This window comes from Vitis vinifera, chromosome 1 (assembly GCF_030704535.1).
Source record: "Vitis vinifera cultivar Pinot Noir 40024 chromosome 1, ASM3070453v1".
Classification (NCBI taxonomy): domain Eukaryota; kingdom Viridiplantae; phylum Streptophyta; class Magnoliopsida; order Vitales; family Vitaceae; genus Vitis; species Vitis vinifera.
This window is the reverse complement of record NC_081805.1, coordinates 22,285,900-22,310,676: the sequence shown is the minus strand read 5'-3', so window position 1 is coordinate 22,310,676 and position 24,777 is coordinate 22,285,900. Positions and strand designations below refer to the sequence as shown.

General features: G+C 37.6%; 1 protein-coding gene across 4 annotated transcripts in view; it reads right to left on the bottom strand.

The window, feature by feature from the left end:
- LOC100254722 (pre-mRNA-processing protein 40C) overlaps positions 1–24,777 on the bottom strand; it is a 60,541-nt gene that overhangs the window by 3,204 nt on the left and 32,560 nt on the right. For all 4 annotated transcript variants that reach the window (XM_002271978.5, XM_010656227.3, XM_010656240.3 and 1 more), the window contains 6 exons: positions 12,847–13,314; positions 12,627–12,710; positions 5,137–5,277; positions 4,948–5,054; positions 2,067–2,190; positions 406–549 (listed from right to left, as the gene is read on the bottom strand). In XM_002271978.5, coding sequence (XP_002272014.2) covers positions 406–549; positions 2,067–2,190; positions 4,948–5,054; positions 5,137–5,277; positions 12,627–12,710; positions 12,847–13,314 — 1,068 coding nt within the window. The remainder of the gene's footprint in view (positions 1–405; positions 550–2,066; positions 2,191–4,947; positions 5,055–5,136; positions 5,278–12,626; positions 12,711–12,846; positions 13,315–24,777) is intronic.

The following is a 24,777-nucleotide window of genomic DNA, read 5'->3' as shown; positions in this document are numbered from 1 at the left end:
CAAGCAGCCCAAAAACTATAATATTCTCCACAGAAATAAGCAGGTGAAATGTGAACCTTGTAAAGGTCCATTCTCATTTGACTGGAAGTCCTATGTCACCTCCAAAAGGAAATAACCTATTCAGACAGTTTGATAAATGGTTCACATCCTGAATTGAAAAAGCATAAACAAATATATCCATCTACAATATAAACAGAAATATAACACAATTATATCAAAGGAAAATAACTAAACAAATAAACGTTGCCTTAAAACATATCTTTATTGGTAATTTTGTGCACAATTAACAGCTATGCTGGACTTTTACTTTATTTACCTGAATAACTAGTACTCTGGTCCAACCAACAAATAAAATCCACAAACAGCATTGACAATAACCAGCTTATAGAAAAACTGTTCTATTACCTGCTCCTCCTTTTTGGATTTTGCTTCTCGTTCCACTTCCTCTTCAGCAGCTTTTAACTCAGATATATACTCATTAAATAAAATCTCCCTATCCTCATGTTTAACACATTTATATCTGGGGTCATTCCTTAGGCTATCCTTCACCTATAGCAACCAAAACAAATATGAAAATAGAAAAACGAATTAATATATAGAGGCACAAGAATAAGATAAAAGACCAAAACATCCAATACTTATCTTTGTAACAGTGACAAAACAAGACTTATTTTTGAAGATTCCATTATTTCAACAAACTGTTAATCTAATGATGCATATTTAACATATAGATTTTGTGCATTACATAGCTCATTTAATTTATTGTCAACATCCACAACATCTATATAAATGATCACATGAGACATTTTAGGGATTATAGAAATAGTCTGAGAATGTTTTGTTCGAGTTTTCCAATGGAAGACCTTTAAGAAATTCATAAGGTGGTTTATGTCATGAAGAAGTTAAAGATGAGCGGTTCTCTTCACTGTAACGTATCTCTTTAGACTTTTGATAAGCTCAGGACTTCTAAGGCACTGGTTTTACTTTCTTTTTCTCAGCTTCTCTCTCCTTTTCCCTTTCCTTTTAGATGTTGCCTTTATACTTATATTGGGTGAAAGCACTATTTTTTTGTTATTAAAGTTTTTTTCTTGCCAACCAAAAAATGAGTGTCAAAGCTCACAAATAACTAGTACAAATATGTTAATGCAGTCAAAACTGAAGAAAAATAGAAACACGCAGACACAAGCGCACTCACCCACCCACCCACACACACACGCATATATATATATATATATATATATGTATATATATATATATATGTATGTATATATATATATGTATGTATGTATGTATTGGAGCTTCCTTCTTGTGTAGATCTCTCTTTGCTTTGTATATAATAATTGTTCTATCATGGTAAATGGATAAGAATGACTTAGAGTAGATTTTTGCATGTTGATATATCACTCGTAAAACAGCTACTTCTTGCTAATTACTTTTCTAGCATAATTGTTCTTCTTGGGTAATTATTCTGACCAAAGAAAGCATTACTTCCCATCTGGGCTCCAGTTGTTTCATATGTAGTACCTTGATCTTTCAAACAACTGATATCAAGCAGGCAGGTAGGAGGTTGCAGTATGTAGACAGTCAAAATAAGACATAATTATAGAAATTGAATGCAAACAGATTTTGCACAGAATAGACAAAATGATTTTGGGCTATGCTTTGTTGAGTTAAGATCTCAAAATATGAGATTATACATTTATAGAGAAAAACAACTGCTTACTGAGATAATTCAGAGCATGCACTTTAACATGATAAAAATTCTTGTTTAGATAGCTGAAAATCATTATCTAAACAATAGATTTTTTAATTTGTTTTCACCAACTGTTACAACTCTTCCATCAATAAACAACTAGAGACTGCCGAATTTGGAACTAAAACATGCATTGGCTAATACTTTCCCATTCATTTTATTCCAAAAGGTAAAAAGGTTTCAAGTTATATGCTAACATATAAGAGATGAATATAGTCCAAAAACAAACATGTTTTTCCAGCTCATAGAACAAACCAAAAGCCAACATACACTTTCACATATGCTTATTATAAAAATGTATAATTGCACCTACCCTGGACCAACGGGTACTTGTTGTTATATCTCCTTTGTCACGAAGCATGGACTTGAAGCTAGAGACAGCTGCTGCACGTATTGCTTGAGCCTTCTCTTCAGCAGCCCTCTTCAGAGGGAGGACCCTGCAAACAGGATAGAAACCATGTCCAACTAGTTCAATTGCGTGACAAACAGAAGAACATAAAGCACTCAAAAAGCTGATCCAGAGAAATTTAAGAGCAAATAGACAGACACAAGTGGATCTGAGAAACTGAATCTCTAGTTCAATACTCGTTGAATGTTCAAGGTTTATCATAATATATTAGTTTCACAACCAACAGGTAAAACCAGTTTAACAAAACAGATTACCTTTTTAACTAACTCGATGATCAGCTAAGTGCACAGACAATAATACCAAAAAAGAAGGTTCTAAAGTAGATGAAAATTAATGCCTTTTCCAGCCAAACGTGATCCAAAAAAGGCCAAAGTTTGCAATCAACAGTTGCCAAAGAGGAGAAAAAAAATCATAAGCAACACACATCATGCAATGAGATCAGAACTCAAGTGAGGTTTTTCCAAGGATGTGTGGTAGAAAATCAGCCACTGACTAGAAGATGTGCTAGAAAATCTGCCACTGATTAGAAGATCTTTTCCAGCCACTCTGTAACCAACTCTCAGAAACAATCTAAAATCTAACTCACCAAATAAGCATCTCTGAGAACTACATATTCTCCTCTAATCCACTTGATCACAACATCAGAATCTCTTTCAATCTAAAAGACTCTAAAACCTAAAGTTTTAGCCTTCCATAAAAACCTTCTAGAAGGGTTCAGAGCTCCACCCAATAGCAACCTGATACTGATATAGGCCTGGAGAAAAGAAACATAGTGCCATACAATCCATAAAGGTAGACCCCATTCCCTTTTTATAGGAAAATTAAAATTAAATATATAAATAAGCACCTAACCAAAAAGGGGAAGCAACCCATGCACACAAAAAGTATAGAAGATGTGCAAAGCCCAAAAAGGGAGAACATAAAGAAAAATCATGGCATAATCAATGCCCAAACAATCACCATAATCTAATAGAGAAAGATTGATAACCCCTTTTAACATTTTAACCAAAGAGGACAGACTTTAAAAATAATCTTTCACCACCAATGCCAATAGTTCCAAATGTTTAAAAATTTCTCTACTCGATCTTAGAATAGTCTAAACCGTAGAGGAGTTTTCTTCTAAGGCATGATACACTATTGAGCCATGAAAATGCCATGCCACCCAAGAATAATCTCTTTAACAGCTCAAAGAAGAACCTAAACCATTCCAAACAAGAAAACCATTGAATATATTGGATGAGCACTCACAAAGATAATTGTCTCTTCCTTTTCTTTGTATAAGTAAAATCTGCTTACTAAAGTCCATCCTCTTTCATTAGCTAATTTAATGTAATGATTTTCCCCATACAGCCTTTCAAGAGAAGGAGGTCACTATGGAATGCACCATTGGGACCCAAACCTCTTCGCGCCAAAAAGATAAGGTGGCTGCTGATCAATTTCCAAGAGAACACACAGTGAAGGAGGAAGGAGGCTCATATTGCTCGTAAAAACCATACAAGATGGTTTGACAGATGGCAAAAGAGAGACAAGAAAAACACCATCCACAAGGATTCTACAAACACTTTCTTGTCATCTACCAATGGTTTTTTGCCAAGAACACCCTCACATTTATTCCAGCCAAATTGTCAAATCACCAGAGAAATAGTCAGAAATGTGCTATGCAGAGAATTGTTTCTCTCATCCTTGCTAAAGTCTCAAACAAATATTTATATAAATTGTGCATCAGACATACAACCACCCAAAAGGTAGCATAGCACTGCCAAAGAGCAAAGAAAAAGGGCAATGAATGAATAATCCGCCATCTCACTGGCAATAGTGAACATAAAACAACTATGTGCATGCATTACCTTTGGAGACCTTAAGCAACAAAAGACAAACTATTAGTTTTACCAATAAAAATTCCGCAACCTTTATTGATCAATCAAAATTGAAAATACAAAATATGATAGGCAAAAGATAAATAGCTTCGCCTATTTGTATTTTGTATTATATAGTGATTGAGCACAAAGTTGAGTTGGTCCCACTACAAAGCCTAAAAGGCAAAAGAAAGGTCAAAGGTTAGGATGAGAGACACTATTAGATTCTCCATCCTTTTGTAACATAGAAAATTTCAAATTACTCATAGAGAATGTGCAGCAAGCTTTATGAACTAGATGGTCAACAATTGATAGATTGTGCTGATTCCTAGCATGCATAATTTGCTTAGTAAGGAACCAATAGGTGTCAATCCACACTAGCTGAAACGTACAACATATCCAATTAAAATGCTGAAAGGACCTAAGAAATGTTCTGACAAAGAGGGGCCAATATAACTTTCTTATATTAAAGAATCTATACAACCCAACAATGTAATCTGGGCAGTGACCATCCAAGCACTTCTTATCATGTTGCCTAGCCAATTAGCCTATTGTTTTTCTGCCAAAGAATCCTCAAGGAGTCAGTTAGCAACTGAAGCTGTCTTAATACCTAAAGCAGACTGTTTGGTCCAACTAGACAAGACAATGCCTTGATTGCACTTAGCATCTACTGGTTGGGCAGGTCTCAACTCTGTTGATATATCCAATATCCACAAGGGTTATACCAATCTTTAATCAATGCCTTCCTATTACCAAAACCTCAATTCATTGAAGATATCAATATATATTTCCCTTGGCTGAATAGTTTACACAAAAATAGATCTCCTAGATAGTACCCATACAATGTCAATATTTATGGCACAAGGATCACATGTAAAGCACCAATAAGGATCTCTATTCCATGTTCCATGCTCCTCAATAAGTGATACCTTTCATTCAACAGAAGTTCCCGATCCTTGCGGTCCAAAGCCTCGAACCTCGGGTCATCACCCCATTTCTTTCTGAATGTTTGATACTCAGTCTTGTGATCAATATCCTAGAAGATGAAAAGACAGTCAGTCAGCAATATCCAGTCTGCGTGGTTTAAAGCTAAAGGGTAAAATAAAATGACATGAAACCTCTGATGCTTCTTCCAGCAACTGCTTGAAGCCCTCTATTGCAGCCCTCTGAGCTGCTCGTTTTTCCTTTCGCTCCTCCTCAGCACGTGTTCTAACATAGTGCTCAAACAAGGATCTCCTAGCAGAATAGCCTGGAATAGCCTGCAAAGGAAAACCTTTCACAATAAGAAAAGTAGTAGTCACTCTGTTTTAAGAAAAAGCCTTAATGGCATAGAGAACATCCAAAAAAGCCAAATCAAGATAAACAATAGATGGTAATTTTCAAACAATCTAATTTCCTGAATTCTCATGTGATGCTAGTATCTACATCAATATGAGTTTATCCCTAAAAGTAAAAAGCAGATGGTGGAACATGGAAGTGCCCCTTATAGAGAGGACTACATCATATTTTTTCTTTCCTCTAGATTTTGGAACCTAGAAAATTAGCAAAAGAGTAGGTATCATACTTATATCTAAAGTAACTAATAGAGAGGATTAGGCAAGTTTTTTTTGTTTTTTTTGATAGGAAACGACAAAGAGATATATTGATAGAAAAAAGAAGTACAAGAGAAGGATGAGAAATCCTCCCACCAAAGAAAACTAAACTACAAGAATACAAAATCAAGAAAGTACACAGTAAAACAAGCTAACACTCTAGATTAAACCAATCCTTAGGAATTACACACCGCTAACCAGTCAAATTGTAACACATTAAGGGGAGTCCCCTTAAAAACTTTGGAACAGAAAGCCCAAAGAGAAGCAAGGAAAAAAATAGAATCCCAAAGATACTCTGAATTCCTTGCTTTATCCTAAAAAATCCTCGCGTTTCTTTCCCACCACACAACCCAAATTAAAGCGATGCTCGTAGCTTGCCACAAAACTATCCCCCTCTTAGATGAACCAAAACCATTAAATTTGATGGACATCATGTTAAAGATGCTCCTCGAGGGGACCCAATCCATCTTAGCTAACTGAAATAATCTGTGTCACAACCCCATCGTCAAAGAGCAATGTAGGAAAAGATGATCTACTGATTCCCCATGCTTCATGCACAGAATACAAATATCAGGACTAAGAGCTTTGTAGGGTCTTCTCAATTGTAGCATGTCATTAGCATTTACCTTCTTGTGTGCCACTAACCAGACAAAGGACTTCACTTTGAAAGGGACTTGAGAATTCCAAACGAACTTAGATATAATCCTTACTATACCACTGGTAGATAGTAGTTTCAGATTAAAATGAAAGTATACTTTTAGAGGTTGATGTCCCTCTTATAAATGTAGTATGATTGTAGAGGTTGCATTCCTTTTGACTCCTTCAAGTATCATTCTTCCCTTATTTTTTTGTTATATACCATTGTACCTTACATGTACCTCATGCTTGATTCATAAATTTAGCATTCCAAATAAATTATAGCTAACTACAAATAAAACAATTGAAGTTAAATGAACTTGCAAAAATCTGATCATAAAAATTAACTTGCAAATAAGAAACACAAGCAAAATCAAAATTTTCTGTAACACAAAAGTCAAAGTGGGATTTCACATCACAGAAAAAATCTCCAAAGGATGGAGAAATAACAAAACAATTATAAAAGTTAATCTAATCCCTTGTCTGCACTGTAGTTCTGTAACTAAGAAGAGAAACAAAACCAATGACTTAGGACCACAAGCAATTTAACATGAAAATTAGTAGTAAAAACCTTTAAGAGTCGCAAGAAAATACAGGAATAAAGAAAAGGACCAAAGTAAAAATAATTAATTAATTTTTATTTAAAAAAAAAAAAAAAAACTCACACCAAAAGTAGTTCTGACCAATGTTTTCAAAACCGGACCGGTCATTGAACCGGAAAAGTTACCGGTTCATGGTTCACTAGTCGGATCGGCGGTTGAACCGGTGACGTCATAAATATACAATTTATAAATTATTAAAATTTTAAATAATTATAAAAATAAAAATAATAATTTATATCCATCAACTAACTTGGAAAAACAGAAAAATGATCAAGCAATGTAAGGTTCCTTTTAATCATCAAGCAATGTAGTAAGATCTTGTACGCATGAAAATCAAAAATGATCAAAAAATGAGAAAATGGGCTTCAACCTGTGTGATTTCAAGTTAGGGATTTACCCCAATTAATGATGTCGAGCAGCAAATAACAGAACAATCTAAATGAAAGAAAGCTTGCCCAGCCGCTTGGGGGGGGGGGGGGGGGGGGTACCAATTGCGAGGGTGGGGGGGCGCTACCAGCCGGGAGGGGGGGCGGGGAGTTTTCCAACGCCGGCAGGAGTTGTCTAGGTGTTGTGGGCCACCGGCGGGAGCTGCCTGGGACTCTGGGTGTCGTGGTGCGCAGCGCGTCAATGGCGGGCAGAGCAGTAGGCCGACAGCTGGGGGAGTGGAGGAGGGAGGGTTTGGAGTTGCAGGCATGTAGCTTTATACACTCCAAAACGGCGTTGTTTTGATGCTATTTAAAAAAAAAAAAATTCAATTCAATTGAACCAGCCAGTTCCCTTCGAACTGGCTGGTTCATCTGGTTCGCCGGTTGGACCGCTGGTTCAGGCGATCCGACCCCAGTTCAATCCGAATCCGGTCCAATTGACCGAACTGGACCGGAACCGTGACCGGCCGATTCGGTCCGGTTTTTAAAACATTGATTCTAACAGCCTGATTTGTAGAAATCCTCCTATTAACTATTGGCATTGTCAGAACCTTGTTGAAACCAATAGAGACATATCCCTCCTTATCAAGCATATGTATAAACACTTACTATATAACTACCCCATTTGTGTTATAGAGCTTACTACAAAATTGTCACTTCATTGTCTCTCTCAACTATGCTATAGGGTTCCAGGCAGAATATACAGGTCAATATCTATTCAAGCTTTTATCCTCAAGAAACTGTTAGGCTACATTTTCCCCATACACAGCATTCCATTAAATTAAGCATTAAAATGAAGGTCAAGATATCTGATGGGGAACAACATGGGAAGCACCCTATGAAGACTTACGAAAGAAAATGGAAAAATATTCAGCAAAAATAGTTTTAACAATTTTAGTATTTTATAATTTTAGTTGAAGTCTGTTTTTTATTTTATTAACATTACTTCAAGTAGTTTTTCTTTCAGTCAAATCTCTATTAATTTTAGTTTCGAATTTGATTAGGAGAAAATTCATATTCCTTCTAGGAAACAGTCTTAGCCTTATTACAAAAAAGAGTTCCATCAATCCATATAAACTTTTTTTCAAAACTGGACCACTCATTGAACTAAAAAAGTTACTAGATCAAGGTTCACTAGTCAAACTAGTGATTCAACTGCAGCACCATCATGACACCATAAATATATCATTTATATATTACAAAAATTTAAAATAATTGTAAGAAGTTAAAATTGTTATGAATAATTACAAATTTTCAAAATGTTCCATCTTTTTATCTTTTATCATTATCAGATTAAAACATAATAAGGATAACATTTAATTTTTAGAAGATATACCTAACAATAAAATTTATATTTTATTTAACTTTATCACATTTTACAACTATATGTACTATTTATTTTGAAGTTTTTAAATAGTATATTTGATTAATATAAATCATTGTATTATCAAAGACATCAACTTAGCCTAGTGATTGGGGACGTCTGGACTCAAACCCAGGCTCCTTTACTCTTTTTAGAGAGGGAAAAAAAAAATCACTCTCTTTATGGGGAGGAAAACAGTTCTATAAGAACCAGCCAGTTTAGTTGTTGAACCGCCAGGTCAACCAGTTCAATGCATTGTCCAATCTTAGAATAGTTCAATAAGTGAACTGAATCAGGGACCTAACCAATTGGTAGTCCAACCAGTCAGTCTGATTTAAAAACATTGCATAAACTTATGTAGTCTATTAATTTTAATAATAAAATTTACTGAAAATTTAGTAGCAATCTAGCTTCTTCAGGTGTGACTGTCTCTACCCTCAGTGATTTTGCTTACGAAAGTCTAGGTGTAACTGTATAGCAACATTGATGCAATTGCCAATGACCTACCTTTCCTTTTGCCCCATTCTTTTCTATCGTCTTCTTTGATTGTCATCTCGTTATACAACTAAAAAGGAAAAATTTAAACCCAAAATCTAAACATCCTACATCAATATCATTTCAAAATATACAAAGTTTGATCAAAATGAAGAAAACTAAGACTAGAAAAACATAAAAATGCAAAACAAGCAGCACACTGGAAGAGATTATAACACTACAGTCCACAAACTGCACAACACCATGCAGGGAGGTAAGAAATCCCCCACATCATCTGCTTGAATGCTCAGCTAAACGACTGATCACACTATAGCTAAGTACAGAGCCTAAGAAAAGGAGCACTCTAAACTCATCAACAATTTGGAGAAGCCTCCGCCAAACTTTCACAAGCCTCTTTTCCTTTTAGACAAACACAAAATCACAACAGAATTACCCCCCATCAAAAGGTTGGAGAAATCCAAGGATTTGGCTTGGAAGGAACCCTCCAAAAGAACAAGTATTTGCCTCAATGGATAAACCTTCATCAGAATAAAGTTCCAGTCTATCAATATAACACTCAAAAGTACATGGGTTAAGGCCCTTGCTTGGTTAGTAGTACATGGGAAGGTAAACACCAATAACAAACTGCAGTTGAGAAGACCCTACAAATCCCCTTGTCCTCAGTGGTGCATTCTATGCAAGGGAAATGGAGAATTGATCAACCACCTGTCTTCATTGCCCTTTAACTATTGGGTTTTGGCACAAGCTCTTCAATCTAGCAGGGTTGACTTGGGTTCCACCAAGGAGCATGATGATTATTGCATTTAGAGGTTAGGGGAATTCAATTAGAGGCAAGACACTTTGGCAAATTGCTTGCCTCACTTTGTTTTGGATTGTGTGGCAAGAGAGAAACGCTAGGATTTTTTAGGATAAGGGGAGATCGGAAGGGATGTTATGGGATTTACTTCATTTATATTCCTCTTTATGGGCCTCTTGTACTGCTGCTTTTAGAGGAGTTTCTCTTAGTGTTTTACAACTCAACTGGACTGCGGTTTGTGATTCAAAAGTTTGAGATAGTTGGGGTTTATCTTTGTATATAGTTTTCTATAGATGGGTGCATTCTCCTTTGATCAGTTTCTGTATTTTGTGGGAAGGACCTCTCATCCTTCTCTTGATCTTTACTTCTATTAATACATATTTCTTTGTTTCTGATCAAAAATATATATATATATATATATATATATATAACACTCAATAGAGCGCCTGCAAAGGTGTTAGCAGAAAAAGATAAAAAAGAGGACAAGGAAGAACCAAACCCCAAGTTGGCTCCACTATCATCAGTCAACCCTCGGAACTAGCATTAATTTCCCATCAAATGATCCAAATGAAGGTAGTAGTCATACATCATAAATCTTGCACTTTTACAATGTTCTCCAAATCCCTAAAAGATGATCATCATATACACAACACTTTTGGGGAACTTTGCAACACTAAAAAGTCTAAACAACTTATGTTGGGTCTCATTGGTAACATGAGATGAAGAAATAGATGATCAACTGTTCACCATGCACAAAATACAGCAATTCAGGCTGGGTTTATAAGACCTCCCCAAATACGGGCATGTCATTAGCATCAACCTTCTCGACCACAAGGTTTTAGATTTCCAAATGAAATTGGCTGGAATGAAAGAAGTTAAAAGTGTAAGTACAAAGAGGGCTCCAAAGAAAAAATTGAGTGAAAACAAACCTGAGGATTCAAAAAGACTAGACCGTTACATTAGGCAGCAAGTAAAGATGGTGGCAAAGATTTAAGTTCCATCTAAAACTCTGAATACAACATTTGAGAAGAGCAAATTCAAAAGTTCATTCAACCAATGAGACCAAACAAACTAAAAAAATACTTTTTGATGCCACTCCACAACATGGGCTCTTATATGGAGAAAAAAAAAATTGAAACAAGAAATTCAACTCACATTATGGCAGATATTTACAATAAAACAATCCAAGCACCGAGAATTTTGTGCCAAAGCAAATAATTCTAGAGAAACCTCCACAAACATCTTACAACCGCAAGCATGACTCACTCTGAAAGTTTAAAATGGAATCCATTCAAGAAAATGCACAAAACATTGAAGAGTAAACCCATTATTTGAAAGGACTGCCACTGAATTCTACATAAAATCAGCTTATATAAGATGACAGGAACCATCTGATAAGTCAGGTCCTTTCATAACAATCAACAATGTTAAGAAGATCCCATGAACGTGTGGGAATCTATGCTGGCAGGTGAAGGGCTTTAAATTAATACACCTATGCGTTCCTCATACTAAAGAGTGGTATGAGATGCAGCTTAAATATTGATTTTCCTCATGACAAGCCTGGAGGAGGAAAGTAAAACAGGTTTATCTCTGATTTTTTTCCCCTTTTTTTCTGATAAAATTTTTTTCATCTACAAGGGAAGCAAGACACCTCCTCAAACTTTAAAATTGACTGTTAGGCAGCAGACAGCTCAGATTTGTATCACCGTATTTATAAATAGACAACTTTAAATCAAACCTATTGTACAAACAACCTTTCAAACTCTGCTGAACAAGAGAGAAGAAGAAACCCAACTGAATACCAGCTACAAAAGTTGCCAATCCAAGAACTTAATGCCCCTTTCCTTCCACAGCTCCCTAACAAAGCAGAAACTCAAATTCCCCATGGCATTTCCTAGGGCTTCAGCTTAATAGGTGATCACCAAGAAGACAGGAAGAACCTAAGAAAGGGAAAATCAAGAGGCACATAGAATGCCAAGAAAATTGCACACACAATGACAATTTATAAACTAAATCATCAATCAATTCCTCAAGAGGTACACAACACATGTATTAAACAACATCCACCTTCAACAATTGAATTGATAAAACAATTAGGTCAGATAATAAAAGACGTCTCAGACAGGATACAAATAGATCATACCTATCAGAAAATTTACCCCACTAGACAACCCTTCCAGGAACATAAAAATCCAACAGATGTTTGCTTCTTAGGGACAAAAACTGCCCCTTTAGACAGTAAATTTCATTAAATTAAATAAGTCAGCAATCTATCAGAAAATCTCCCCACTAAACAACTCTTGTAGGAAAAACAAAATCCAACTGAAGTTTCCCTTCATTAGATTAAACAAATGAGCAACTTCTATTTCTATGTACAAGATTGACAATCATGCAGATATCAAAGTAAAATATCAGTCATTTTTTTATTTTATTTTTATAGGAAATGACAAAGGAATATATTGATAAAAAGGAAGTACAAGAGAAGGATGAGAAATCCTCCCACCATATAAAAACAAGACTACAAGTAATCAAATATCAGTCATCAAGAGCAGCCTATTAGAATTATGTTAATGAATAAAGACAGTGAGTCCACATCAACAAGTTCACCCTCTCATACCAAGCAGGCAGATACAAGTCCAACACACCTGTTTCAAGGAACTCCTGAACAAAGTAATTGATAATCTTTAGACTCAACAAACCTTGAAACGTGGATCAAAAACAATCTTCGGCAGTTCTTTCTCCCATTTTGAAAAAGGTGCCACTCCACGTTCCTTAAGCATCTCCTAGAAATTTCAAGGGCACAACAACCAAGGAAAAATAAATCAACATTTCTCACATTATATATTAAAAGTAAATTTCTTTTTTTAAAAGATAACAGTAGCAACCAAGTGATTGGACATAAAAATTAGAACCTGATACCTTGAATTGGATGATACACTCCTCCTTTGTGGGTCCACTGTCTACATCCTCAGAATCTGAAGAAGAGTCAGACATATTACCATCCCCATTAGTGTCTTTTAGCTTGTCTTTGCTGTTTTCACTTTGCAGGCCCTTGACTGTGGGCTCAATCACTCGTGAACCATTTAATTCTGATGCAATTGGTCCAGATGAATGAACAGGCGAAGAAGTAGCAGGAGCTCCAGAGTCCTGCAACTTCTTTTTTATCATATCCAGGGCAGATGCTGATCCTGGAACAGCTGAGGTTCTAAGAGGTGTGGCATCACGTCCACCAGTGGTAACAGCAGGAGCACTCAAAGCAATTGGGGAAGGCCCTTTTTCTGTTGACACATTGGTATTTGGTGCTAACATTGCATGTTCTTTTAAAGCAACACTGTCCTGCTTCTTTCTCATCTCAGTCAACTCAGTTGGGATTTGCCAGCTGCTTAACTGATTGAGAAAATAAACAAGCAAGGAAGATGGTGTTCAGATGCTGTTGACATAAACACTAAAAGATCAGAAACAAAGACTACAGAATCAATTTTTGCATTTAGTTTGATACTAGTTTTTTGTTTTATTATTATTACAAAAATGTAAAATGGGACTCATTAACAGCCTATAATTGATTAAGAAACATGACTAAAGAAACTTACTGGAACATTAGAAAAGAAACTTTATGTATTCAACTTAACTTCACAGATGTCTAAAGGGAGCATGTATATACATTTAAAAAATGATAAACAGAGAATAGAAAGAATAACCAAGAGTCCCTTTCCACAAGAGGATCTCTTAGCCCCAAATTATTCATGCTCAAACCTTCCCAAAAAGCTAAAAGCCAAGCATCAATAGCTATCTAATACCAGCGATTTGGAAGAACCCCACAATACTCTCCCTTGTAATATCTGCTAACTCACCCTCAATGCCAAACTGACCTGGACTCCCTGATGTAGGACAACCCTAGGATGGTTGCCTACACTCAAGGGTAGGTGGGCTAGGGTTTTATTTTTAGGGTGTAAGGAGAGGAACAAGGAATAAACTTTGTGGTAGAGAAAATTATAAGATAAGAACTAGAGATAAAGAAGAAACAATGAAGAAAAGATGGAAAACCTTAGAGTCTCACTAAGGCCTTCTAGGAGTCTCACCTAGAAGAAAATCAATGGAGTCTCACCATTGAGGGTTGCAACCTTGCAATGAAAGAAAGTATAATATTATTCATCAAAATTCATCCCTTTGATTTACATTGATTAGCCTATTTATAGACTTCTCTAAGAAATCCAAAGTCTACTAGGACTCTAATAACTTACTAGGACTCTAATAACCTATTCTACTAGGACTCTAATAGCCTATTCTACTAGGACTCTAATAACCTATCATGACTCAAATTCTAATTATATTAATCCTACTTAAAGTTTACTTAGGTCTTCCCTTTCTTCCTTGAATAAACTTTAAAAGGCTTTCCCCCATCAATTCTCCCCGGCTTGAAAGAACTCGGCTCTGACGAGTTAGATGTTTGATACAATTCATAGAGATCAGGGTTAATCTTCTGAAAATCCGTTGTCGTAATCCATGTATTCTCAGAATGTGGTTTGCCTCGCCATTTCACCAAAAAATTTTGGTATCCACCTTGTCGAGTAGACACAAGTTGATCATCAAGAACATACTCAATCTCAGGACGTGGGCTAAGAGTAGGTGGTAATTGAAGATCCAACTCTTCACTTACATCGTGGTGATGGCCATGGTAGATATGTAAATCTTCCACATTAAATATTGGACTAAAATGCAAGTTTGAAGGGAGCTCTAACAAATAAGCATTCTCACCCAACCGCTTTAGTACCCGAAATGGACCCGCTTTCTTAGCTTGAAGCTTTTGATATGTGCTCGGATGAAATCTTTCTGGTCGTAAACGAACCATCACTAGATCACCTTCTTGAAACTGAATATATCTTCGATGTGCATCTGCTGCCTCTTTATAGTTCTCATTGCTGATTTTGATTTTTTCTCGTACCTTTTCATGTATATCTCGTATATGACGTGCAAATGCATCACCATCTTGGTTGGTGCAGACAGAAGTAGGTAATGGTATAAGATCAACAGGTTGCTTAGGTTTTAGCCCATATGCCACTTCAAAAGGTGAGTACCCAGTAGTACGATTAGTGGAGCTATTGAAAGCAAATTCGGCTTGTGGTAAGACATTATCCCACTTTCTCAACTGATCTCTCACAATGCATCTCAACAGATTACCAAGACTGCGATTGACAACTTCTGTTTGTCCATCAGTTTGAGGATGGAAAGAACTTGAAAATTTTAATTGAGTACCTAGCTTGGCCCACAAGGTTTTCCAAAAATAGCTCATAAACTTGACATCGCGATCAGAAACAATGGATTGTGGTAATCCATGCAATCGAACTACTTTAAAGAATAAGGCAGCAACATAAGAAGCATCCGAAGCCTTCTTACATGGGATAAAATGTGCCATTTTGGAAAATCTATCAACCACAACAAATATAGAATCAAAGCCCCGTTGTGTCCTTGGTAATCCAAGTACAAAATCCATGCTCAAGTCTTCCCAAGGTTTGGAAGGAACTGGTAATGGCGTATATAAACCCGTATTTTGCTTTGAACCTTTTCCTACTTGACATGCTCGACATTGTTTGATAACCTTCCAAACATCCTTCTTTAAACTAGGCCAAAAGAAGCGGTCTTCCACCAAAGCAATAGTCTTATCTCGTCCAAAATGTCCACCCATTCTGCCTCCATGAAGTTTCCATATGACATGATCACGTAGAGAAGTCCTTGGTAAGCATAAACGATTTTTATAAAACAAGTACCCTTCTAAAATCTGGAAATCAATACATGTTGCTTTTGAACCACTCAAAAGAGAGGAATAAACATCTCCAAAATCAGCATCATTGTCATAGCAATGCTTTAATTCTTCAAATCCAATTGTAGTGGTTGACATGTTTACTAAGAGAAGGGCCTTCCTGCTAAGGGCATCAGCTACTTTATTTTCAATTCCTGCACAATGCCTTAAATTAAAGGTAAACAGTTGAAGAAAACTACTCCATTTTGCATGTCGAGAGTTAAGCTTCTTTTGAGAATTAAGATATCGCAAGGCTTCATGATCTGAATACAAAACAAATTCCTTGTAACTGAGATAATGTTGCCAATGCCTAATTGCTTACACCACTGCATAGAATTCAAGATCATATGTGGAGTATTTTTTCTTTGCCCCATTGAGCTTCTCACTAAAGAAAGCCACAGGATGTCCCTCTTGGCTAAGGACTGCTCCAATTCCCACATGGGAAGCATCACAGGCCACCTCAAATACTTTCTCAAAGTTTGGTAGGCGTAGGATAGGAGGGTTCACCATCTTGGATTTGATTTCTTCAAATGCCTTGTTGGCCGCCTTGGTCCAAATAAATAAACCAGGTTTCATGCATTCAGTAATTGGGGCCATAATAGAGCTGAAATTTTGAATAAATCGTCGATAGAATGTAGCCATTCCATGGAAGCTTCGCACCTCATGGATATTTGTTGGTACTGGCCAATCAACAATAGCTTTGATCTTTTCCGGATCTGTTTCAACACCCTTAGAAGACACAACAAAGCCAAGAAATACAACACTAGGGCTCATGAAAGTACATTTTTTCAAATTAATGTAAAACTTTTCAGCCCTAAGAGTGCCATTACTTGCTTCAAGTGTTCCTCATGATCTTCACAAGATCGACTATAGATAAGAATATCATCAAAATAGACAACAACAAACCGTCCAATAAAAGGTTTTAATACCTGCGTCATAATCCGCATGAAGGTACTTGGAGCATTGGTTAGTCCAAACGGCATGACTAACCACTCATACAATCCATCCTTAGTTTTGAAAGATGTCTTCCATTCATCCCCTGGTCTAATACGTATTTGATGATATCCACTTCTTAGATCAATCTTTGAGAAGATTACTGATCCAACCATCATATCTAGCATGTCATCAAGTCTTGGAATTGGAAATCGATACTTGATTGTGATTTTGTTGATTGCACGACTATTCACACACATCCGCCATGATCCATCCTTCTTTGGTGTTAGTAGGGCAGGAACTCCACAAGGACTTAGGCTTTCACGAATAAAGCCTTTAGTAAGTAATTCATCAACTTGCCTTTTCAATTCAGCATGCTCTGTTGGATTCATTCTGTAGGCTGGTAAATTTGGTAATGATGCACCGGGAATCAAATCAATGGCATGTTGTATGTCACGCATAGGAGGGAGTTCATTAGGTAACTCTTTTTTGGTTGTGCATTCTCATCCGACTTCTTAATTGGAGGGACTTCTTTCATTGGACGAAGGATCTTCTTACGTCCGTTGTGTATGAGAGCATATGTATTTTCATAGCCGTCATGTTGAACTTTTCTATCAAAGAGCCAAGGTCTTCCAAGTAAAATATGACTTACTTTAATGGGTAAGACCTCACACCATACAGACTCTTCAAAGTCCTTACCAAAAAGGAATGTTACTAAACAACGAAAACTTACCGGGATAGAGGTGTCATTAACCCATGCTACTCTGAATGGATTTGGATGTCTCTCTGTTTTAAGGTTTAGCTTCTCAACAAGTTCTTGTGAAGCTATGTTCAAACTGCTACCTTCATCAATGATCATGGTGCATAATCTCCCTTGGCAAGAAATACATGTTTGGAAAATGCTAGTACGTCGCCAATCTTCTTCTCCTTTTACTTTTGGAACGGTTAATAAAGGTCGTACTACAAGACTATATCCTTCCGTCATACCATCATAGTAGTCACATTCTTCACTAACTTCATCTTCATTGTAGGTCTCTTCTTCCTTTGGGTAACTTTCCAATTCAGATTCTGGTTCTTCAACACAAAAGTGTAAACTTTTGGTTGGGCATACAACAACATAATGACCATGCCCACCACACTTAAAGCATAAAGGAGTCACGTCTACTTTTCTATCTCCATAACTCATTGAATTTTTACCCTTATTACCATTCTTATAAGCCACATTCGAAGTTTGTTGAGTGTTGCCCCCACCATTCACATGATTAGGAGTTCTGAAGTTTGACGTGCTTAAAGGTTTGCTTGCTATCCTGTTGGAGAAAGTGCTCCCAATTTGTGAACTTGGACGCCTGGAAACCCGGAATTTGAGGCCTTCTTCTATTTTGAGGGCTAGTTGATAAACGTCATCTACGGTATAAGTGTGTGCAGCTATCATCTCAAGTTGAATCTCCATTCGAAGTCCAGCTTTGTAGCGGGCTGCAAGTTGAGCATCACTTTCCCGCACTTGATTTCGAATGCTCAATTCATGGAATTCTTCTGTATATTCTTCAACGGACTTGGTACCTTGTTTAAGGGAAAACAATTTTGTATACATAAGTTGTTCATAATCAGTTGGGAGAAAGTGCTCCTTCATCTTCAACTTCATCTCGTCCCATGTGTCAATAGGCGGTTGGCCAGTTCTATGAGCTTGATTCTCGATATTATGTCACCATAGACGTGCTGCTCCTTTCAACTTTGCCTTCACAAAACGAACTTTTCTATTTTCGGGCATTGCATACCAATCAAAGTAATCTTCCATTGACATAATCCAATCAAGAAAAGCTGTTGGATTTAGTTTTCCATAAAATTCAGCAACTTCAAGACGTACCTTTTTTGTCACATCATCATCTAGCTCAAAAAGTTTGGCCCTTCTTTGATTCCCCATCATAAAATTGTCTTGTTCTTCGCGTTATCGACTTGGCGATTGTCTAAATTGATGACTTGCAATCTCCTCTTCAATTGGTCGTTTTTCTTGGCTCTTTTCTAATAACTTCATGATCTCATCAAGTTTGCTATTTAGTTGTATTATAGCATCTTGATGGGATTGTTGTGTGGCTGAAATTTCCTCCAAGCGTATTGTAGCGGCATCTTGATTGCTAGAAGTTTTTTTGGAACTCATGCTTGCATAAGTTGCTCCGCTCCTTAATTGCATATGCCTTCAAGCCAAGAATTTTGGCTCTGATACCAAAATTGATGTAGGACAACCCTAGGATGGTTGCCTACACTCAAGGGTAGGTGGGCTAGGGTTTTATTTTTAGGGTGTAAGGAGAGGAACAAGGAATAAACTTTGTGGTAGAGAAAATTATAAGATAAGAACTAAAGATAAAGAAGAAACAATGAAGAAAAGATGGAAAACCTTAGAGTCTCACTAAGGCCTTCTAGGAGTCTCACCTAGAAGAAAATCAATGGAGTCTCACCATTGAGGGTTGCAACCTTGCAATGAAAGAAAGTATAATATTATTCATCAAAATTCATCCCTTTGATTTACATTGATTAGCCTATTTATAGGCTTCTCTAAGAAATCCAAAGTCTACTAGGACTCTAATAACTTACTAGGACTCTAATAACCTATTCTACTAGGACTCTAATAGCCTATTCTACTAGGACTCTAATAACCTATCATGACTCAAATTCCAATTATATTAATCCTACTTAAAGTTTACTTAGGTCTTCCCTTTCTTCCTTGAATAAACTTTAAAAGGCTTTCCCCCATCACTCCCTAAGGGTCACCATCTAAATTCAACTTGATCAGTTGATCCAACTACAATAAGTAAATAATCAAAGACAAACAACTTCCTTTTATTTTATTAACCAGGCAATTAGCTTTCTGTTCCAATGAGATGAAGCTCAAAATAATGCTACAGAACTCCTTGGAGACAAAGGCCCAAAGAGAGCTCAGACAACAGACTATATGCCACAACTCTTCCATGGATATCATCTGGTACTACAAAACAAACCTTGCATTCCACTACAAATATAAGACACAAGCATGACAAGAACAAAACGCCCTCAAAGAACTGTACTCCTCTATCCCCTACCAATACCCTCAAAACAAATAATCAGCATACTAGCAACATCCTTAAGAAAAAAGCTTTGCAATAGAAGAAGCCAAAGCCCAATGAAAAAAGAAGAGGTTCCATTGATTCCCCACTACCTAAACACTAGACAAATTTATCAGGGCTAATGCCTTATAAAGGCTCTGAATATGACACAAACATTTTGCATTGGCCTTTTTATGGGCTACTAACCATGCAGAGGTTTTGATTTTTGGAGATGCCCTTTTTCTAATCAATTGAGCTAGATGAAAGGTTTTGACTCTTAGAAATGAACTTAAACAAAGAATCTTCTACCCAAAGTCTCAACGCTCATTCATAATTGGGTGACAAGAACACATTTTCAAGTGGAGACAAGAAGATAGCTCAACCTTGCCCCATCATCAAAATTCTTGTCAAAGTTAGTATACAGTCCCTAAAGACTGGGATTTAGGAATACCTCCAAAGTGAAGAGAAAAGTATCTTACTTACCCAGCCTAGGAACAAACAAAGTAGCTAGCTTTAAAGTGTCCTCCTGATGAATGTAATCACTAGATAAAGAACTCTTTGTTTTCTTGTCAAAATCAAATAATTCATCAATATGAATTATTAAGTACAAGTAAATGATGAAAAATCCTTCCAAAAATACAAAGGATAATCAGAAAATAAGAGAGGAATACCTACCGAGAGCAACGAGATTGCTACATAGGTCAAGAATGAAACAAGAACATGTACAAAATAAAGAAACAATGTACAACTTATAGGGGCGAAAGATCCCCTATGAAAGAAACCCTCCACTTGGCTCCACATTTTGTTAATGGAACAATAACATCATTAGCTGCATGTTGTGACCATTAAAAAATAAAATAAAAAATAGAAAAAATAAAGAAGAAAGAAAGAAAGAAAAAGCCTAAGTTACTAGTTACAACTAAAATTTGACAAAACCACATGTTGTACTTCCAAAGACATTTCCTTGACTTGGACATTCATGGTATCACAATAGCACAAAACCCTTCCACTCATAAATTGAGTTGATTCAAATCCATGACCTGCAGCAAGCCCTCCAAAAGGGCTAAAATCTCTATCTCAATAATCAATAAAATTTGACAAACCCACATGTTGTACTTCCAAAGACATTTCCTTGACTTGGACATTCATGGTATCACAATAGCACAAAACCCTTCCACTCATAAATTGGGTTGATTCAAATCCATGACCTGCAGCAAGCCCTCCAAAAGGGCTAAAATCTCTATCTCAATAATCAATCCCTATCGCTAGATTAATTTTTATCTACCAAATTATTCTCTTTGTTTTGATTAATGGCTCTAGATTGGGTGGAGAGAATGGTGAGGACATTGAAGGTCTATGTGGAGAGGAAGACCTTCTTGGTTAGGTTCGAAGGCAAGTTCGGTGGAATATGGTGCTCGCTTATAGAGCATAGTAGAGGCTCTGTTTTTGCCTTAGGCTTTGAGAAGGAAGAGGCTGGCTGGTTGATCAAACATTTGACGAAGGCCTTCAAGCTAAAAAGTTACATGGGTTTCAACAGAAAATGCAGAGGAAAATCCAGAGTTCATTTAATGGAGGTTTGCTTCAACAACCATGGTAGGTTTATAAGGCTTTCGGAGTTCACCTCCAACAGAAAGTCAACTTTCCTAGTAATACCTGAGGGAGAGAAGGGTAGGGAATGGGAGCAATTAAAAAATGCGTTGTCTTCAATGCCGGTGGTCCCCTCCTCGAATATAGATGAAAAGGGAAGGCAGTGCAGGGATGAAAGAATAAATCACAAACATGTGGGTCCTTTGTACCGGTCCTTCACGAATGTAATCAAAGAAAAAGGACCGAGGAGAGGAGGCCTTGTTCCGGTTGGGAGATGGGCCAGAGTTGTGGTGTGCGAATGCCCTGCTGATTTTGATAATTGGGTTGAGGTTGGCCATGCTTTGGCAAAAAGATTAGGGCAAAAAAGTGTGGTGACTATCGTCCCCTTCTCTGACGGAAAAGGTTTATTTTTTGTAGAAACAATAGAGGAATCTTTTTCTCTCCAGGAATTAAGGTTTCTCAAGATTAAGGGAGGATATACAGCCCATTTGAGAAGGTGGTCGCCAAGGGAAAATTCAGAAGTCGTGGGGAAGTTCAGAGGAGGATGGATAGAATTACGGGGATTGCCCTTTCATTTATGGTCTGAGGAACATCTGAAGAAAATTGTGGAGTAGTGGGGGACAGTGACAGAGATCGATTGGCGAACGCTGAAATTGTATGATCTTTACAAGGCAAGGGTGAGAATTTAAATGAAGGAGCAGTCAATTCTTCCCGCATTGATCGAGGTGTTAGATGGGGGATGGGCGTTTACAATTTCAGTTGCAGTGGCTAGAGTTGAAGACGATAGGCAAGGTAGAGAAATGGGTGAGTCAACTCGGGAGGATTATGAGCCTCACTCGTGGACAGATGGCGGAAGGATGGTTGGGAAAGCTAGATCAACAGCTAAAGGAAGGTCTTATGATGGGGCCAGCTGGCAAAATGAAAGAGGGTGGAGATAGTCAAAAGACTGAAGCAGTACCCGTGGGGACACATGGCAAGAGAAGATCGGAAGTGGGGAACAGTTGGTTCCAACCCTTCTCTTCGTTTAATTTGAATTCAAATAAACAGAGAACAGGGCCTGCTGGGCCAAAGCAGGATGGTGAAGTTTGGGCCGGAGGGGACAAGGCCCACTCAAATGATGAGGAAGGGCATCGGGCCTCTAATGCAAAGCAAGAGAGAAGGGCCCAATCTCCTCTTAAACCCAAACCACTGGTAGAGGCAAACTTGGGCTGGAGAGGGGTGATAATTTAAAAGGCCCGTTTTCAAAGTTGGGCCAAGAAATGGGAAGAAAGCAGCCCATTTCTGAGAAGGGCTCTTTACGTAGAGAAGACTCCTCTGCAATGGGAAAGGGGAAGTCAGTCTCAAAGGTCTCCATTTCTCAGCTGAGGGGCTCCGCGATGAAGTTTGGTTCAAAGAAGTTGTGGACTACTCTTATCCCTTCAATTTCTGGATGCCGACAAGGGGTTCGAAGTCGAAGCAAGCCTCTAATGCATGAGAAGCCATCTTCAGATTGTGATGCTCTTCCAAAGGAAGATGCTTTCGAAGCGGGAACACAGATGGATCGAAGGTTCAATGCAAGTCCACTCACTTTTAGTCGATCATCAAAGTTCCGAAAAAGGTGTTCGGGGAAAGGGGCTTCGTCGAAAAGAGAAGATGCGGATAATAAGCAAAGGTCTTCTCTTAAGGCTTCTATACTTTCAAAGGGGAAGGAGAAATTGCCCAAATCCTCTAACGTTGAAGACAGAGTAGGCTCTAAGGGTTTTGTTCATCGTGGCTCTTCAATCACTGTTTTTCGTTCTAATCCAATAATCAGAGAGAAAAATGGCTCAACTCTGTGGGGACTTGTGGAATGATGGTAGTGGAAAATATTGAGGTACCTTCTTCTCCACATTCTCAGTCATCTTTGTCAACCCCCCTCCCCTTTGGTTTGGCACTTCCACCTCTCAGTCCTTCTGTTCCCGCTCTTCCCAGTTCAGTAATTCAGTCTCAGTATCCTACGAAATCTCGAGTTATTTCTTAAATATTTTTCAAAAAAAATGATGATGGTGCTTTATGTCAAGAGACTATTGGCAATCCTAACCTAGATGTTGTGGAGTCCTAGTTAGCTTGTCTGAACCAAATGTCCGAGGGTAATAACCCCCTTAAGACCATGCCTAGCACGCCTATTAAGGCCCCCAACCTGGTTACAGTTAGACAGGGTGAAGCCGAGTTTTCCCCTTTGGGCGGGTTCCAAATAGAAGGTCTTTCCCCCAACAAAATGGCTAAAGTTCATGAGGTCTTAAGTTCTCTGGATATTAAGGTGTATTCCAGGCGGAAGAACTGATTCTCCACAACTATTTGAGACCTGTTGGAACTAGTATGGAGGTTTCGGGTTAGCGAGTTTTTCCATGAAAATCATCAGTTGGAATACTAGGGGTTTGGGATCTAGGAAAAAACGAAGGGTGGTTAAAGATTTTTTGCGGCTTGAGAACCCGGATGTTGTGATATTTCAGCAAACAAAAAGGGAGGAGTGTGACAGAAGGTTTGTTGGTAGTGTTTAGTCGGTTAGGAATAAGGAGTGGACTGCTCTTCCGACGTGCAGGGCTTCAGGTGGGATTTTGATTATTTGGGACTCAAAGAAACTGTGCAATGAGGAGGTGGTAATAGGCTCCTTTTCTGTCTCAATCAAGTTTTTGTTGGATGGATGTGAACCCCTATGACTATCCGCAGTTTATGGCCCAAACAGTCCTTTACTTAGGAAGGATTTTTGGGTGGAGCTCTTAGACATTTTTGGCCTTTCTTTTCCTTTATGGTGTGTGGGCAATGATTTTAATGTTATAAAGAGAAGTTCATAAAAATTGGGTGGCTCTAGTTTAACTTCTAGTATGAGAGACTTTGATGGTTTTATAAGAGATTGTGAATTAGTTGACCCCCCTTTACGGAACGCCCCATTCACTTGGTCAAACATGCAAGAGTCACCTGTGTGTAAGAGATTGGACCGGTTTCTTTACTCAAATGAGTGGGAGCATTTCTTCCCTCAAAGCCTTCACGAAGTTCCAGATCATTGACCAATAGTTTTGGATACCAATCCTTTCAAGTGGGGCCCAACTCCTTTTAGGTTTGAGAATATGTGACTGCAACATCCTAGTTTCAAAGATTGTTTCAGTAGTTGGTGGAGAGGTTTTCAAGGAAATGGTTGGGAAGGTCACAAGTTTATGAGGAAGTTACAATATGTTAAGGCCAAATTGAAATATTGGAATAAGGATACTTTTGGAGTGCTAAAGGAGAGGAAAAAAAGCATCCTGAATGAAATAGCTAACATTGATGTCGTTGAGCAAGAAGGGGTTCTTTCTTCTGAACTTTCAGCTCAAAGAGCTTTAAGAAAAGGGGAGCTGGAGGAATTCATTTTGATGGAAGAAATTCATTGAAGACAAAAAGCTAGGGTGAAATGGTTAAAGAAGGGGATTGCAATTCAAAGTTTTTTCACAAAGTGGCTAA